Source organism: Scyliorhinus torazame, chromosome 17 (assembly GCF_047496885.1).
Source record: "Scyliorhinus torazame isolate Kashiwa2021f chromosome 17, sScyTor2.1, whole genome shotgun sequence".
Taxonomy (NCBI): Eukaryota; Metazoa; Chordata; class Chondrichthyes; order Carcharhiniformes; family Scyliorhinidae; genus Scyliorhinus; species Scyliorhinus torazame.
In genome coordinates, this window is record NC_092723.1 from 152,711,192 (window position 1) to 152,725,925 (window position 14,734).

The following is a 14,734-nucleotide window of genomic DNA, read 5'->3' on the forward strand; positions in this document are numbered from 1 at the left end:
GATTCCCCTCCTACACCTTAGAATAGGAACTGCCCTAGGATTAGGAGGCGGAGCTTCCTCCCACATGGAGGAACCCCCACAGGATATAAACGCCGACCTGGGAGCAGGTCGGAGAAGAGGACCCTGAGGGGGAGTATAGTAGAGAGTTATTGTACTGTGGAGTAGCAGAATAATAATAATCTTTATTGTCACAGGTAGGCTTTCGGGACTTGTGGGAGGAAGCCAGAGCACCCGGAGGAAACCCACGCAGACACAGGGAGAATGTGCACACTCCACACAGTGGCCCAAGCTGGGAATTGAATCTGGGACCCTGGAGCTGTAAAGCAACAGTGCTACCTACTGTGCTACCGTGCTGCTTTGTGTATCCTGTCTGGCTACGTGTGGAGTCCTTGACTTCAGTGACAACAAGTTGCAAGTGAAATCATTGTCTGCAGATAAAAAAGACAAAGGAAGCACGGACAGAGGCTACAAGTAAATTACTCAGTGAGTAAAAATGACACAAGTAAATTTTCCAATCCTGGGCGGGATTCTCCGACCCCCCCCCCCCCCGCCGGGTCGCAGAATCGCCGGGGGCTGGCGTGAATCCCGCCCCTGCCGGTTGCCGAATTCTCCGGCACCGGATATTCGGCGGGGATGGGAATCGCGCCGGTTGGCGGGCCCCCGCCCCCCGGCGATTCTCCGGCCCGCGATGGGCCGAAGTCCCGCTGCTGGAATGCCTGTCCTGCCGGCGAGAATCAAACCACCTCTCTTACCGGCGGGACAAGGCGGCACGGGCGGGCTCCGGGGTCCTGGGGGGGGGGGGGGCGTGGGGCAATCTGGCCCCGGGGGGTGCCCCCACGGTGGCCTGGCCCGCGATCGGGGCCCACCAATCCGCGGGCGGGCCTGTGCCGTGGGGGAACTCTTTTCCTTCCGCCTTCGCCATGGTCTCCACCATGGCGGAGGCAGAAGAGACCCCCTCCACTGCGCATGCGCGGGGATGCTGTGAGCGGCCGCACGCCAAAGTCATTTCCGCACCGGCTGGCGGGGCGGAAATCAGTCCGGCGCGGGCCTAGCCCCTCAAGGTGAGGGCTCGGCCCCTCAAGATGTGGAGACTTCCGCACCTTTGGGGCGGCGCGATGCCGTTCTGACCGTGCTGTTTTGGGCGCCGGTCAGCGGTCACCACGCCGATTGCAGAGAAACCCGCCCCTTATCTCCAGTCCAGTTGAAAAATAATGCAAGGCAGAGCTGGCAGTTTCTCCAATTACAATGGCAAAACTATGAGTTTGCAACAGAATAATTAACAAACCTGAAAAGATAAGAGCAGCTATCCTTTTAACACTGCTAGGGAGGGACTGCTACAAAGTATAAGTAAAGTCGCCGTAGTCCCAGATGGCCATACACTGCTTTCCCCTTTGAAGGGAAGAGCTGACTGGTGGTGATTTAACCTGAGGAGGACCAGCCCTCAGGGGAGGGGCAAGGCTAAGAAGGTGGAGCCTTCACAAATAACCTCAGCCGGTATGGGAATTGAATCCACGCTATCGGCCTCACTCTGCATCACAAACCAGCTGTCCAGCCAACTGAGCTAAGCCTGTCACTGGAGAGATTTCAGCAGATGAGTCTGATGAAGAACTTTACATGATACAACAGGTTGGTTCAGTCAAGTCCAGAGGTGCCAAATGGTTTGTGACTGTTCCAATGGTGATCACAGATGGAAAGTATCAAGCGAACAAGAGGTGATAGGTGTGTCATGTTTCATAATGAATTTCACTGATCTGTATGAAGTGCCTTAACATCGCAAGCTGAAAATTAAGCCCTTGAAAGTAAGATTGAAGCTATATGATGGCACGATACTCATACCGAGAAGAAAAATTAGTTTGACAGCCTAAGACAATGGCAGGAAGGAAGCCAACAACCCAGCAGAGACATTGAATCTGACAGACAGGAGCCTAGCTAAAATCAAGTGAATTTCCCAACAAGATGCAACTCTACAAGCACTACAGTAAGTAGTGATAAAAGGATGGCCTGAGAGCATATAGGACACACCTGTGGTCACAAGAGCATATTGGGCGTACAAAGGTGAATTGACAACCGAGGATGGCATCTTGTTCAAAGGAAGTAGAATCATCATCCCGAAGGAGATGAGAGGAGAGATGTTGAAGCGTGTCCATGCAAACCATCAAGGAATTGAATCAAGTCTGAGAAAGGCAAGTGATGTGCTTTACTGTCCAAACATGAGTAAAGGCATTAAAGACCACACTGGCCAGCGTGGTGTGTGCAATGAATACCAAGCTAAACAAGCCAGAGAGCAGTTAGGACACATGAACTGCCAGACAGACATGGATATAGCTGGGCGTAGTCTTTTTTATTTTGGCAGGACATGATTATCTAGTCACTTGAGACTACTGTTCTATATATTAGACCTTCCAGCTGCCTTCAATGACAAACAGGGAAATAGTCGAATGTTTGAAAGCTCACTTTGGTAGGTACAGAATTCCACACATTATGATGAGTGACGATGGCTTTCAGTTCACAAGTGAAGAATTCAGCCTATCCACAAAGAATTGGGAAATTCAACAGTACGTGTCATCTCCGTACAATTCCCAATTGAAGGGAGAAACGCAGGCGGCAGTGAAAATCGCCAAAGAACTCATGAAAGAATCAAGAACATTTGGCACTGACGTATGCAAGGCAGTACTTGAGTGGGCAAACACACTGACTGAAGGCATGGAAACTAGTCCTGTTCCAGAGACTGATGTCACACAATATGTAAACTGCTTTTCCAATAGAAAAACAGCTACTGAGATCAGAAATAGTAACAGGCGTGAGGGAAAAGATGAAGGTGAAGTGATAGAAAGCCAACTTTCAGTTTGACAAGACAGCCAAACCATTACCAGTATGAACATTGGAGATCCAGTCAGGATGCAAAGCTTCAATGCTCTCAACAGTAGTCAACCCAAATGGAAACTTGCCACATGTGTTGTTGTCTCAATCGTATGCAGTGGAAGTGAACGACCAAATATACCAGTGCAACCGAACAACGAAGCTGTTCCTTCACAGCAATTGTTCTGTTGGGGAGAAGGAATCTTATCAGCTGTGTTGAGTACAGAAGTACCGTCAATCCCAGAGGTCCATGAGTCCTCAACAACTGCAATGGAACAGCAAATGTCACCAAGGCAACCAGGGTGTGGGTAATAACGCTCTCTGGGCAAAGAAAATCACCCAGAAGAGCAGTCAACGCACACGCAATCTGGCGGCGGGGAGAAGGGTCGGGGTTGCCAGGGGAGCAGGTGTGTTTCCAAAACCCTGTTGATTTAAAGAAATGCACTCTGGTTCTGGGCCAATAATATTAGGAGCAGCCCTACATAAATCACATAAAAACCTGTGTAAGTGCTGGGCAATCAGCTTGCCTTGTCACATGACATGATCCAGAGGGACCATCAGTATAGGCTCCCCTATAGCCTTTTCAGGCACACTGCAACTTCTGGATGTGAGAGCAAATGGGCTCCCTGGAAGTTGTGGTTCTGTTAAAGCCCACAATAGCTGCAAACTTCGCAGCATTGAAGGGATTTGAAAACAAAGATGAGAATTTTACAATCAATGCGTTGCTTAACCGGGAGCCAATGTAGGTTATCGACCACAGGGGTGATAGGGGAACGGGACTTTGTGCAAGTTAGGACAGACAGTGGAGTCTTAGATGACCTCAAGTTTACAGAGGGTACAAAATGGGACACCAGCCAGGAGTGCATTGGATTAGCTAGGTTTAGAGGTAATTAAGGCATGAATGAAGGTTTCAGCAACAGATGAGCTGAGACAAGGGTGAAGTCAGCAATGTTACAGAGGTAGAAATCTTAATGCCAGCACGAATCAGAGGTTGGAGGCGCAGCACATCGGCGGAGATATTGCGATTGAATGAGACAGCGACACTGGGGCCTGGGATTAGCAATTCCAAATTCACTCCAGGAAAATACATACCAGCTCTTACAATTTGTAAATAAAATTAAACCACTCTCATGATTCCACAAGGGGTTCTGAAATCTTGCCGCATTCCCATGCATTACAAAATCAGAGCAATTTCTGAAACCAATGTTTCTGCACATGTGCAGCACCATTACATAAAAAGTTGTTGACCCTAACTGGTAAAGAAAGGAAAACAGCAAAATATAGAAAATAAATCATTCCCACCCTCAACCCTAGCTACCACTCTGTCAGCTCCCTCTTTCGTGCCCAAATTCTCTATTCACACACCTTCACACTCGATTAAACCCAACTTCATCCAATCGCTGAATCATACTTCTGCTTGAATTTATTTCCAGAATCACGCTCTCCACTGTTTACAAGACACAAGAGAAACTGTCAGTTATCTGACAATCAGTCATTTCCAGATTTCTGTCCCTTCCTGTGTCTCACTCTCTCCGTATCTCACTCTCAACGTGGATTGGATTTTTACAGGAGTGTCTATTCACTGCGCCCCTGACCAAAAAGTCAGTCATCAGCCAACCCACCTGAAACTCGAGTGCCCCTCCCGCGATATTATGCTGGGAGCAGTCTTAATTGTTTCACAGTGGAACCTCTGCCCCGATATAGAGGAAAGTCCCACCTCAGAGAGCTGCCAATCCATCTGATTGGCCAGCAGCTCTGTAGACCCAGCAATGCCAGGTTCAAACAGTGGTCACTGCTTGGATATCAGGCAGCCCCCAATGAAAAGAGGTGACAGAGCCTGGACTGACAGGCAAATCCAGGCTATCATCGGGGACTGACTAGCAAAGTGGGACAAGTGGAGTGTGGTGGGATGAAAGACAGGTTGGAGAGGTGAGAGGGGATGGTTAAAAAGAGTGATCCTGGACATCCAATGGGCACAGGTGACCCCCCTCCCCCCCCTGCACAGGAGGTACACCCCCCCCCTCTATCTTCCAACAGCAATCCACGTAGTGAAAACTATCGGGCTACACACCTTGCCTCCGCCTTCCCCTGCCGCATGTAAAATAGAGGCCGAGGTGGAATGAGGCCCTTAGAAGGCCATTAATTTGTTGCTTAAGGATCTCGATAGGCCTAAGAATGGCTGCCTGATGCCTTCCCTTTATGCCATCATATGGGAGATAGGTGTTGGTGGTTGGGAAGGTGGTGAGAATGCCACCTTCTTTATTTGATGAGCCCCCTCACCTTCAAATACACAGACAGGGGTTCATAAAATACTGCTCCTGGTGCCTGCTCTCTCCCACTCATGCTCTGTGTGTGTGTTTGTGTCCCTTTCCCTGTCTCAGTCACTGTCTCTAGCTTTCTATTTGCATGTGTGTCGCTCTCTATTTCTGCTTCAGTCTCTCATTCTCTCTCTCTCTTTCTGTTTCCCTCCATCTATCTCTTGTTTTCTTTGTCTCCTTCTGTCTTTGGCTCTCCTGTTTCGATCACTGACATTGCTATGGTTGGTGGTCCTCTACTTTAATCTCTCACTCCATATTGCCAGTCATCGTCACTGTTGAAATGAACCGGACGATGAAAGAAGACTAAAAGAAGCAAATAAGAAAAAAACGAGCCACCCACTTTGTATAAATTAATAGTAATCATACCCAATTTTGAGAAGTTTTTGTCAATCAAAATAGAGTATTCACCAAAAACCTGCTTCATTTACTAGTTCCACAAACAGAGATACTAGGCCGGTAGACATAATGCCTCTATCTATTGAGAAAGAATGGACAACTGATTAAAGGAAGGATATTAAAATGTTTTTTGTAAAGAATTTTCAAACGCAATAATATAGATTTTGTAAAGAGCACTGATCTATTAGAGATTAGATAGCCTTTTATGAGGTTCATAATCCAACTGACTATCTGTATTGGTTTATGTTTGAAAAACAACATTCTTTTTTTTACACTAGCTCGCTGGCTTTTTAAGAATTTGTCATTTTAGTTATGAGTCAGTAGGGTTGAGATATCTACAAAATCATTCTTTGTCATTTTCCCGACAGCAGAGGTGGTCGCTGGAACTGTTTATGCGAATTCAATCAGGGACTTTATACAAGAATTTTCATTTGTAAAATCTGAGCAATGTATCCAATTCAGGAACACCATGGTCAGTATCCCAGAGACTTGGGATGAGGCAACATGGCGCAGGCTGATTTTGTTTTAAACTCTCTTCGGTTTTATTACATCTTGCTGCACGGAGGCTGGAGATGCACAATGTCAGAGCACAGATACTGATGGAGATCTGCTAATGGAGCACAGCAAGTGGGTGATGGGTGTCCTCAGTCCTCCTGATTCTGCAGCAACTGGTGCAGAACCATCTCCAGGATAGCAATGGTACCAACATTATGGAGGATGTTTCAGCAGCAATGCATAAGACTCCAGTTATGCGTTTTCATGATTGCAGTCATCAAAAAACTATTGCAAAAAGACATTGCAGGCTGGTGTGCTTGTGATTTGCTGCTGGAAAGTTAATGGAGTGTGAGGAGCACTGACTGATTCAAACACATTACTGTGGCACAGTGAATATACATTGGGATTCATTACTGACATTATTTTACAAAAGCTAAGAGGTTATGATAAAACTGGATAAAACACTGGTTTGACCTCAACCCCAGGATTGTGTCCAATTTTGGGCACCATGCTTGATGAAGGATGTGACAGCATTAACGAGGGTGAGGAAAAGATCATGAGAGTGGTTGCAGGGATGAGGGTCTTCAGTAATGTGGACAGATTGTAAAAGCTGCGGTTGTCTCCTTAGGGGAGGGAAGATTGAAAGTTAGCTAATTAAAAAGGAGAAAACTAGATCGAAAAATGAATCTCCCGGGTGCTCTGGCTTCCTCCCACAGTCCAAAGATGTGCAGGTTAAGTGGATTGACCATGCTAAATTACCCCTGAAGTCCAGGGGTGTGCAAGTTAGGTTACTGGTATAGGGCGGAGTGGAATGGTGCAGATTCAAAGAACAATACAGCACAGGAACAGGCCCTTCGACCCTCCAAACCTGTACCGGTCATGATACCAACCTTTGCCAAAACCCTCAGCACTTCCTTGCGCCGTATCCCTCTGTACCCATCCTATCCAATTATTTGTCAAGATGCCTTTTGAACGCCATTAATGTATCTGCTTCCATAACCTCCCATAGCAATGCATTCCAGGCACTCACCACCCTCTGTCGAATGGCCTCCTTCTGCACTGTAGCGATTCTATGATATTGCATGGTTGGCAAACCGTGAAAGCTTCTGAAGAGATGAAGCCGTATCTGCTCAGAAAGGGTGAGCTTAGTTTTGAGAATGGTGTCATGGTTTGGGGACCTAGAGTGGTTGTCTTAAAAACCAGGAAGACAGTTGTTACTAGAAGATTTACATAGTGTCCATCCAGACATAGCAAAGATAAAAATGTTAGCAAGGAGCTACATCTGGTGGCCTGGTATTGATGCAGTCATAGCGCAGATGTAAAACAGTGTGACCGGTGTAACAGAAATGACCTGCCACTGCTCCCTTACACCCTTGGAAATGGCCAGGTTGGCCATGGGTGAAAGTTCACACATTGATTACAATGGGCACAATGTATTCAAAATAGATTGGGGTTTTCAAAATGAGGTCGACAACATCTCACGCTGCACTTCAGAAGTTGCGTCAATGCTTTGCAACTCATGGTGTGCCAGAGGGGCTAGTTCCAGACAATGGCACAGCGTCCACTAGTGCCGAGCTCCAAAGGTTCATGGCCTTCAATGGAATTAAACACATTCGCACGGCACCATACCACCCCTCATCAAATGGACTAGCTGAACATGCTGCCCAAACTGTCAAGGCTGGCATGAGAAAACAAGCTGCTCTATTGGAGACTAAAGTGGCATGTTTTCTCCTGGCTTACAAAACCATCTTGCATACTACGATAGGACTAACTCCAGCCGGGTTCTCACTGGGCCATCGCTTAAGGACCAGAATAAGCTTTCTAGTTCTGAATTTGGCAAGGAGGGTGGAGGCAAGGCAGTTGTCAGAAGAGGAACCACGATTCTTCAAATATTGAGAGGGCATTTGAGATAGATGACCAACTCTTCATGAAACATTTTGGAATGATCCAAAATGGGTTCCTGGAGCTATGGTGGCCAGAACAGGGACACACTATTGCATGAGGTACAAGTTTAAGCCAAGTTAGTGAAAAAGCACGTGGACCATTTGAGAAGGTGGAAGCCATTCCGAGACCCAGTCCTGCTGTCAAATCCAATTGTGCCTGAAAGTAGTGTGATGGTTTGCTCAAGAGATGAAGTGGCTGATCAGCCAATGTGGCAGTAGGCCAAAGTGCTGCTCCCATTGGAACTGAAGAAAGTGAGACACAGATTCCAGAAGAGTGTCCCAGTGAGATAATTGCAGCAGAATCTACCTAACAGTCGAGCCGCAGCCAGTTAGCTACTTCACTCTCAGAGGAAGAGAAAGTCCTCTGACAGACTGAGTTTTTGATGGACTATGTTTCTCAGTACTGCTATTTTGTTCATGGTATAACTATTTCATATATTGTATAATAAGGGAATTAATGGAGAGGGATGTAGTAGTTGGCCCCTTTAAGGGCGTACATTGGGAAGGTCACGTCACCCTATCTCCCAATGGGAATTGAGCGGGGTGATCTTGGTGCAGAGTCAAGACTTTCGGACCCAGAGTAGATCCTACAGCTAGTAGTGATAATATTGTGACAGATTCTGGGCGGGATTCTCCATCGGCCGACGCCGGAATCGGAAAAGATGATTGAGCGGAAAATCGTGCATCAACCGAAAATCAAGGCTGGCACCACGTGCCTGACAGAATGCAATCCTCCGGTGCCTTGACAGCAGCGTAAATGCATTCTACGCCACAAATTACACCGCACATATAGTAAACGCCGTTGGCATATCATTAACGGTCCATCCCGGTATTCTTCGGTGCTCATGTGATGCTCCGCCTCCACCAGGAGGAATTACCAACGGTGAGGTTCACTTGTGGTTTTAAAAATCGGGAAACAGGCGCAGTGGCTGCTGAGGGATAGAGCGGAGGTAGGTCATGTTCCCAGAGGCACGACAATGGGCTGGAATGGCTGGCTGGGGAGTGGGGGCAGTCTGCCAGGACCGGGGGGAATAGTGGGGGGTGGGGCAACTTTTTGTACTTGAAGACCAACAGGTTTCAGGCAAAACAAAGAGCATCATTCACCACGTTGATGATCCTCCAGCAACAGCTGATGTTTGTCTTAGAGTGCATTCTTGGGAACAGCCCTTGAGCATAGAATCCTATGTCACACAGCTGCTCAGGGTGAACCTCGACAAAAACCTCATCTCTCTCCAGATCTTCTTTTCAAAGGCACATTCTACAAAGAGGTGGACAACCATCTCTTCCCCACCACAGTCACCTTGAGGACAATGTACAGATGGGGTGAAACACTGCGTGTGTAGGAAAGATCTTGATGGAGAGGTCTCACCTCCAGCCAAGTTGGGATTTGGTGCTTGTTTGAAAATTCTGGTGATGAGGCATTCTGCTCAGGGAACCATCAGATAGGATCCACCGTCTCCTTTTCCCGTAGGGCCTCAACGTGCAGACCACTGTCTAATGAACTTGTTGTCAAAGGTGTTTCTCAGCATAAGTTTTTCCACAAGGGACAGGTGGTATGGCACAGTCCAACTAATTGAAGCATCTGCAGAAGCCTGGCCAGACACATCTTTCACAACACTGGTGACAGGTAGAACCGCAGCACGTAGTGAGACTTGGTGTTAGTATGCCAAGGAACTTGCTTGATGCAGCCACACACAAAGGTGACCATCAGGATTAGGGTGATGTTGGGAACATTTTCCCCCCTTTTATCTGGAGGCTTGTACATCACGTCCTTTCAAATGCGGTCCATTTTCGACCTCCAGATGAAGCGCAAAACAACTCGGGTGTTCGCCACTACGCAGGAGTGAGGAATGGGCCAGACCTACGCCACGTACTGTAACACCTCACACCTAATGACCAGGTTCTTACCTGCAGTGGAGAGGGAGCCTCACTCCCACATATTCAATGTTTCTTTCATTATACCTAAGATCTGTAGAGAGAAGCAAGGGGTTGCAGAAGGATTTGGACAGGCTAGGAGAGTAGGCAATGAAGTGGCAGGTGAAATACAATGTGGAAAAGTGTGAGGCTATGCAATTTGGAAGGAGGAATTTAGGCATAGACTATTTTTTAAGTGGGGAAATGCTTAGGAAATCGGAAGCACAAAGGGACTTGGGGAGTCCTTGTTCAAGATTCTCTTAAGGTTAACGTGCAGGTTCAGTCGGCAGTTAGGAAGGCAAATGCAATGTTCGCATTCATGTCAAGAGAGCTAGAATACAAGACCAGGGATATACTTCTGAGGCTGTATAAGGCTCTGGTCAGACATCATTTGGAGTATTGTGAGCAGTTTTGGGCCCCATATCTAAGGAAGGATGTACTGGCCTTGGAAAGGGTTCAGAGGAGGTTCACAAGAATGACCTCTGGAATGAACAACTTGTCATATGAGGAACAGTTGAGGACTCTGGTTCTGTACTCGTTGGAGTTTAGAAGGATGAGGGGGGATCTTATTGAAACTTACAGGATATTGCGAGGCCTCGATAGAGTGGACATGGAGAGATGTTTCCACTTGTAGGAAAAACTAGAACCAGAGGACACAATATCAGACTAAAGGGACAATCCTTTAAAACAGTAATGAGGAGGAATTTCTTCAGCCAGAGGGTAGTGAATCTGTGGAGCTCTTTGCCGCAGAAGGCTGTGGAGGCCAAATCACTGAGTGTCTTTAAGACAGAGATAGATAGGTTCTTGATTAATAAGGGGAATCAGGGGCTGTGGGGAGAAGACAGGAGAATGGGGATGAGAAAAATATCAGCCGTGATTGAATGGCGGAGCAGACTCAATGGGCCGAGTGACCTAATTCTGCTTCTATGTCTTATGGTCTAATGGTCTAACTCGCTTCTTCCAGTTTCTAATGTATGCCTTGATCCCTCTGAACCATATCCCCAGAACCATCAGGCCTTCTGACCTGATGGTGAAAGGGATCAGTCAGTCTAGTTCTCAAAGAACGTGGCCTCATTCTTGCCACAATTTATCTTGGCTCCCGAGGCCAGTTCGAACTGGTCACAGATGTTGACCAGTCTGTGCACTGGCAGTAAATCCAAACAGAAGATGGTGACATCATCCATATACAAGGTGACAGAGACTTGAGCGCCTCCACTGCCTGGGATCACCTCTGTGGCCGTACATATCATCTGCTCTATCATCTGTTTTCCATACTCACCAGCAGGTGGCACTGGGAGTAATCGGGAATTATTACCTTTAAGCTCCTGATTGCTTGTCTACTCCCTAGCTTCCTAAAATCTGCCTGTAGAACCTCATCCCTATTTCTATCTATGTTGTTGATACCAAAATGGACCATAGCCTCTGGCTGTTCACTCAACCCTTCCATATGTTCTGCGTCAATATGGTTGGCCGAGATCAGCTTCTGGTAAATGGTGATCCCTAAGCTGCTGTTGGTGGAGTCTCAGTTGTGGTGTTTCCATTAATAGTCAAAGGGAAATGATTGAGCTTTCTTTTGTTTATACTGATCATTACTGTTTATGTGGTGAGCGTTAGCTGGCGCTTGAGAACTCAAGCCTGGATAATATCCAGGTCTTACAATAGATTGTAATTGATGTTGCATTATTGGAGGAGTTAAGAATAGAATTGAATACTGTGGAATTGACAGTGAAAAGTGTGACTCCTAATCCCCTGATGCAGGGCAAATGGCTGGAGCAAGGATGCTTCCTTGAGGAATTCTTCATGCGATGTCTTGAGATTTATGTGTTTGTCCTTAAATAGCGATAACCATTTTCCTTTGCTGCAAGTTTGACTCCGACGCACCCCCCCCCCTCTCCCCCCCCCCCCCCCCCCCCCCCCCCCCCCCCCCCCCACCTCCAATGCTGTCCCACCATTGCCTTCAGTAATTTTCGAGTTCTATGATGCGATACTTGGTCCAATGCTGCCATGTTGGCAAGGACAGTAAGTCTCACCTCCCCTCTGGAATTCAGCTCCTGTGTTCTTGTCTGGATCAAGGCTGTGCTGAGGTCTTCAGCTGAACAGTTTTGATGAAATCTAAACTTACCAGCAGTAAGTAGGTCACAGATGATTAGAAACATACTACAGCTTGATCATACTACAGATCACTTTGCTGATGCTTGTGAAGAAGTTGATATGATGACACTGGACTGGGTTAAACTTGTCATTTTTGTGGATAGGACATACCTGGGATAGGACATACCTGGGCAATCATTCACATTGTTATGTAGTTGGCAGTGGTATAACAGTACTGAAGCAGCGTAGTAAGGTTAGCAACTAGCTCTGAAGCACAGATCTTCATTTGTCGGGATCGAATGTTGTTAGGGTTTATTGCATTTGCTGTATTCAACTGCTTATACCTGCTAATACCTGCCATATGGAGTAAACCAGATTTTCCAAAAACTAGGACTAAAACTCAACCATGAGGAGGCTGAGTGGGATCATCCACTTGGCACTTTTAGCTGAAGACACTTACAAACACTCCAATCTGGAATCACAACCATTCTCAATAGGAAGCGTAGGGGAAGAGGGCATTATCCTGGTTGATAGGATCAGCTACTCTGTCCACAGCTGCTTCTGTGGCTGTTTAGCTGTAAGTAGCCATGTCTGGTAGCTTCACAGATACATACCTCCTTTTAAGTTATGCAGGTGCTGCTCTTGGCACATCTTTGTGTGCCCTTCAATGGACCAGGGTGGTAATTATTGAGGGCGTTATGTTGAGCCATGAGGTTCCAGATTGTGATGATTCACAATTCTGCTTTTAGGTCTACAGTGCCCCATTTACACATTGGGCTGCTACATCGGTCCTGAGTCCTACTAAATACAGTCGTAGTTCCACATTACATATTGGAGAATATAAAATCAATGAGTGTATTTGGAAATTGAAGAAGCATGAGCTAGATATTGCAAGGAGTGTTAGGATGATATTGTGTAGCTTTTCAGTTGGATGTTGTGTGGAGTGTCATTTGAATGTAACCAAATTCAATTAATACATTCTTGACAAAATTGTCTACTTTTTAGAAACAGTCAATATCCTAAATTCAGGGCAATGTGGGAATCTTTCCCCTGACCTACTCCTCACTCGAACCAATGACTTTCCAGACTTGATTAGGCACCAACTGCTATGGCATTGACTATAGTAACTGAATAAAATTGAAACAGAGAGAAACTTACTGATACAAGGAGCAACTGGAGATCGGCTCTGCTGGTAGCCCTTAGCACAGCGATTGCATGTGATGCCAGTCACACCATCCTTGCAGGGACACTGTCCTGTCGTCTGATTGCAGGTTTTACCAGCAGCACCAACAGGATGACAGTCACAAGCTGCAGAAGTAAAGGAAAGGGTACAAATTAGTCACAGCGTCAGATTAATATAATTAGCCATTTGGTAGTACAGAACTTGAGTATTACTGAAAAAAAAGACATATTATCAAAGATTTTCATCTTGCACTCACCAGGAAAGCTTGCTAGAAATTACCAACAGTAATGCAGAAACAACAAATTATGTTGCATGAGAAGAGTGCGCTGATTGGTTGACAAGTAGTTCGCTTCACCTGTTGTTCAAAGTTTTGAACCCTTTATAGTTCCTCCCCTGGTTCTTCCTCGAAAACATTTCACTTCACATTTCCCTGCATTAAATTTTATTTGCTATGGGTCTTACCCATTCCACCATCCTGGCTGTATCCTCTATCACTATCCTCCTCACAGCTCACATTACATCCAACTTTAATGTCATCTGCAAACTTTGTTCTGCATTAGGTCATTAGCATAGATCAAGTAAAGCAGTGAATCCAGTACCAGCATTACATGCATGGTAGCACAGTTGTTAGCACTGTTGCTTCACAGCGCCAGGGTCCCAGGTTTGATTCCAGGCTTCGGTCACTGTCTGTGTGGAGTCTGCACGTTCTCCCTGTGTCTGCATGGGTTTCCTCCGGGGGCTACGGTTTCCTCCCACAAGTGCTGAAAGACGTGCTGTTCGGTAATTTGGACGTTCTGAATTCTCCCTCTGTGTACCCGAACAGGCGCCGGAATGTGGCGACTAGGGACTTTTCACAGTAACATCATTGCAGTATTAAAGCCTACTTGTGACAATAAAGATTATTATTACTCTAGATAAATAAGTCCAGCACCACATATCAAGCTTACCCAAAGCTCAATATGAGATACTTTGTCAGAGATCAACCTGTCATGAGTCTTATTCACTCTCCAAGGTGCTGAATGACAGTCAGACCAGGTTGACACCTTGTTCTCAATTAGTTCCAATTTTAGCATATATACCTGCCTCACAGTTTAGTCCTGAATCTCACAAGGGGCTGGATGAAGTCCATCTATTGCCTGCATAGGAGCTCCACTGACTGTTTGATGTTCTTTACATGCCACAATGCTCATTACATACTCCCAATCCATCAAAGAAACACATCAACAACTTTTTAAAGCCCATCCCAGCACTGACTCGTTGTGCCCAGGATTGTTAGTGCAGGCTGTAATTGACAGGCATTGCTATGCAATTACCATCAAAAAGGGAATGATATTTATACTTGCAGCTTACTGTCCGGTGATGAAGGTCTGACCAGAACTGCTCGCAATAATCTAGTTGTGGTTTAAGCAGAGCTTTATAAAATTTCATCATAACTTCCCTTATTTTGTACTGACTATCTCTAGTTATGAAGCCCAAAATTGTATATGCTTTGAGAACTGAGGGGGGATTCTCCGTTGTGAGTCTGCATCACTACC

At 46.2% G+C, this 14,734-nt stretch overlaps 1 protein-coding gene across 1 annotated transcript in view; it reads right to left on the reverse strand.

Annotated features, from left to right (window-relative positions):
• The window catches only part of LOC140394259 (netrin-3-like), a 381,075-nt gene that overhangs the window by 82,117 nt on the left and 284,224 nt on the right, over positions 1-14,734 (reverse strand). Inside the window, exon 4 of the mRNA XM_072481304.1 lies at positions 13,175-13,324. Coding sequence (XP_072337405.1) covers positions 13,175-13,324 — 150 coding nt within the window. The remainder of the gene's footprint in view (positions 1-13,174; positions 13,325-14,734) is intronic.